This window comes from Perkinsus marinus (assembly GCF_000006405.1).
Source record: "Perkinsus marinus ATCC 50983 genomic scaffold scf_1104296961424, whole genome shotgun sequence".
NCBI lineage: Eukaryota > Perkinsozoa > Perkinsida > Perkinsidae > Perkinsus > Perkinsus marinus.
Window position 1 is genome coordinate 1 of NW_003205753.1, and position 2,297 is coordinate 2,297.

General features: G+C 49.8%; 2 protein-coding genes and 1 non-coding gene across 3 annotated transcripts; 1 reads left to right on the top strand and 2 right to left on the bottom strand.

Annotated features, from left to right (window-relative positions):
• Positions 1–7: 7 nt before the first annotated feature.
• Positions 8–394, bottom strand: Pmar_PMAR020827 (hypothetical protein; the record flags this gene model as incomplete). Its single annotated transcript, XM_002772341.1, has 1 exon — positions 8–394. A coding segment is annotated over one exon (387 nt), but the record flags the coding sequence as incomplete, so codon positions are not given.
• Positions 395–690: 296 nt separating this feature from the next.
• Pmar_PMAR020828 lies at positions 691–773 on the top strand. Its single transcript has one exon. It is a non-coding gene; the product is annotated as a tRNA-Tyr (tRNA).
• A 979-nt stretch (positions 774–1,752) lies between these two features.
• On the bottom strand, positions 1,753–2,151 carry Pmar_PMAR020829 (hypothetical protein; the record flags this gene model as incomplete). Its single annotated transcript, XM_002772342.1, has 1 exon — positions 1,753–2,151. One exon carries the CDS (start codon positions 2,149–2,151, stop codon positions 1,753–1,755), a length of 399 nt encoding a protein of 132 aa, XP_002772388.1.
• Between the last annotated feature and the right edge of the window lie 146 nt (positions 2,152–2,297).

Here is a 2,297-nt window from a genome sequence, read left to right on the forward strand (position 1 = left end):
CTATCACATCTCTAACATCGGCTACAGTGAGACCTTCAGGCTTCCTCGGCATAGCAGCACTTAGCTCCTTGGACACTACCCGCTCCAGATTGGTCCCAGCGATACTAGCGACAGGACCAGCACCACCAATCGTCGCTTTGGTGTCGATCGAAGGCTCGGGTCTTTTGGTGTCGTCCTTGACCGTAGGGTGGTAACCACATTCACAGCCACGAACTTCCTTAGGTTTGAGGGGGTGGCTAGTCCCAAATGGACACTTGAGGATCTTCTGGAACTCGTCGTACCATTTAGAAGTCTTCGGCGGAGCACACCCTCGAGGCAAAGTCCTTGCCTTGGAGGCTGCGAAGTTGGTTAATGTTTTGCGCCATTCGGCGTCGGATTTGGCGTCCTTGGGCATTCGGGATATGATATACTGCCATGAAGCTCTCTTAATTACCAAGGTTACTAGTCCATACTATCGAACTCGAGCGTGACATCATGAGAGTACACGGATGAAACCGTTTTAGGCATTTTGCACGCGTGCGTTAGGCTCAATGCTACATACCTGAATCTGCCGTTCTTTGAACTGCCGGCACCTTACCCGCGACCGACGGTCGCCTTCTTTCCTCTCTCTTTTTCTTCCTTCTTTTTTTCCCTTTTCCTTCCTCCTTTTCCTTCTTTTCTTTTCCCCCTTTTTTTGCAGTCATTTTTCCCCCGGACCTAGCTCAGTTGGTAGAGCGTCCGACTGTAGATTTTTGGTTATCGGATGGTCCCTGGTTCGATTCCGGGTTGCCGGAAATAGATTTTTGATATCAATCATTTTAACAGGTGATCCCAACGAGATAGTGATCCCTATAACTTTCTCTAAGGCCCCCTGCGTCTGTCTTGTCCCTGTGACATAACATTCGAGCAGAATTGTCCGCGCCCTTGCCCCAGTACAATGTTCACTTGCCCGGAGTTTGCCTTCGGCGCGAACGTAAGGAATCCGATGAGGCTGTCACAATGCTAATTGACATTTTCCCGACCGAAGACGTTTATCTTTGTCAGTGACCATGGAGGTCGACGCAATACATGAAAATCAACTTTGTCCGAGGGATGCGGGCAGCGGGCGAAGTAGGAGGCATGATGCAGCGAAAAGGTCGTCACTAGCATTTACCTCCCGGCTGCGGCCTAGCAGAAGACCATTGTATATACTTCGAGCCAGATATATGGCTAAAGTGATATATAAGGGTCGAAAAAGCGGTCGTGCTAGTTGCATAAACTTCTCACTGCGCTCCTTAATTCTCAATTCGAGTCTGTTCGATCATGGTGTGTATCTTGCGGATTGCGATCTCCATCCCTACGAATCCTTCACAAGCCGAAGAGGAGTGTGTGCCTGGAGCATCATGCAGCACCACAAATCATCCTCTACAAGCTTCTCAACCTAAAGAGCGGACTCATTCTCCGCCGGAGAATCTCCGGACTACTCTTCTCACAGTGAGAATCTCACTCATTCGTCGCCGCCTGTACCCGAACGTTCTTCTCCCACTCACAATTCCCTCCTCAAGATCCGAAGGATATTTGAGAGTAGAATTGAACTCCATAACTCAATAACATCCGACACGATGAACCCTAATGACAATAGATGTTGAAAATAGAGGTGATAGAACCCATCATTGAAGATGACACATACAAATGATAGAAGAGATGACATATACCTTATACAAGAGACACAAATGATCTTCAGCTTGCAGCTACTGCTGGAGCATCATGGTGACGAGTCCCCTGGGGCCTATTTTAGCTGAGGAGGAGCTTGATGAGCTCGAAGAGGAAATCATCGACCTCTTTGTCCCCTCCGAGGGCATCTTCCTGATCAACACTTGGCTCCTTCGGAGGAGTCTCGATTGCGGCAGCACAGCCGAGGCTGATGTGCATGTGAGCGATCAAACCGTGTCTCTCCAGCATCACCACGTTGCGTTCGGGATCAAAGGTGAAGTAGAGATGAGTGACGCCCAGCCAGTTGAGTTTACGTAACTCGCCACGAAGCTCAGAGTTGATAGCGTCGACGGAGACCACTACTCGATTGGGATCCTCGATGACGTCTACTCGATAGCGTGCACCACGAGCTAAAAAGTGGAAACCTTTGTAGATACCTGCGAAAGTTGTGGTATACTGGTCCTGGAAGCTAAGGGACATCATCGCCGTGTTGGAGTTGACGCAGTAGTCTCCGAAGGGACGGCAGCGGTGACCACACCTGGCCGTTGGCACAGCGGTTGTTTTCGGAGGGACGAAAACGTTGGTGGTTCTGATAGTCGGGTTAACCGTTGTCGCCTGAACTCGTT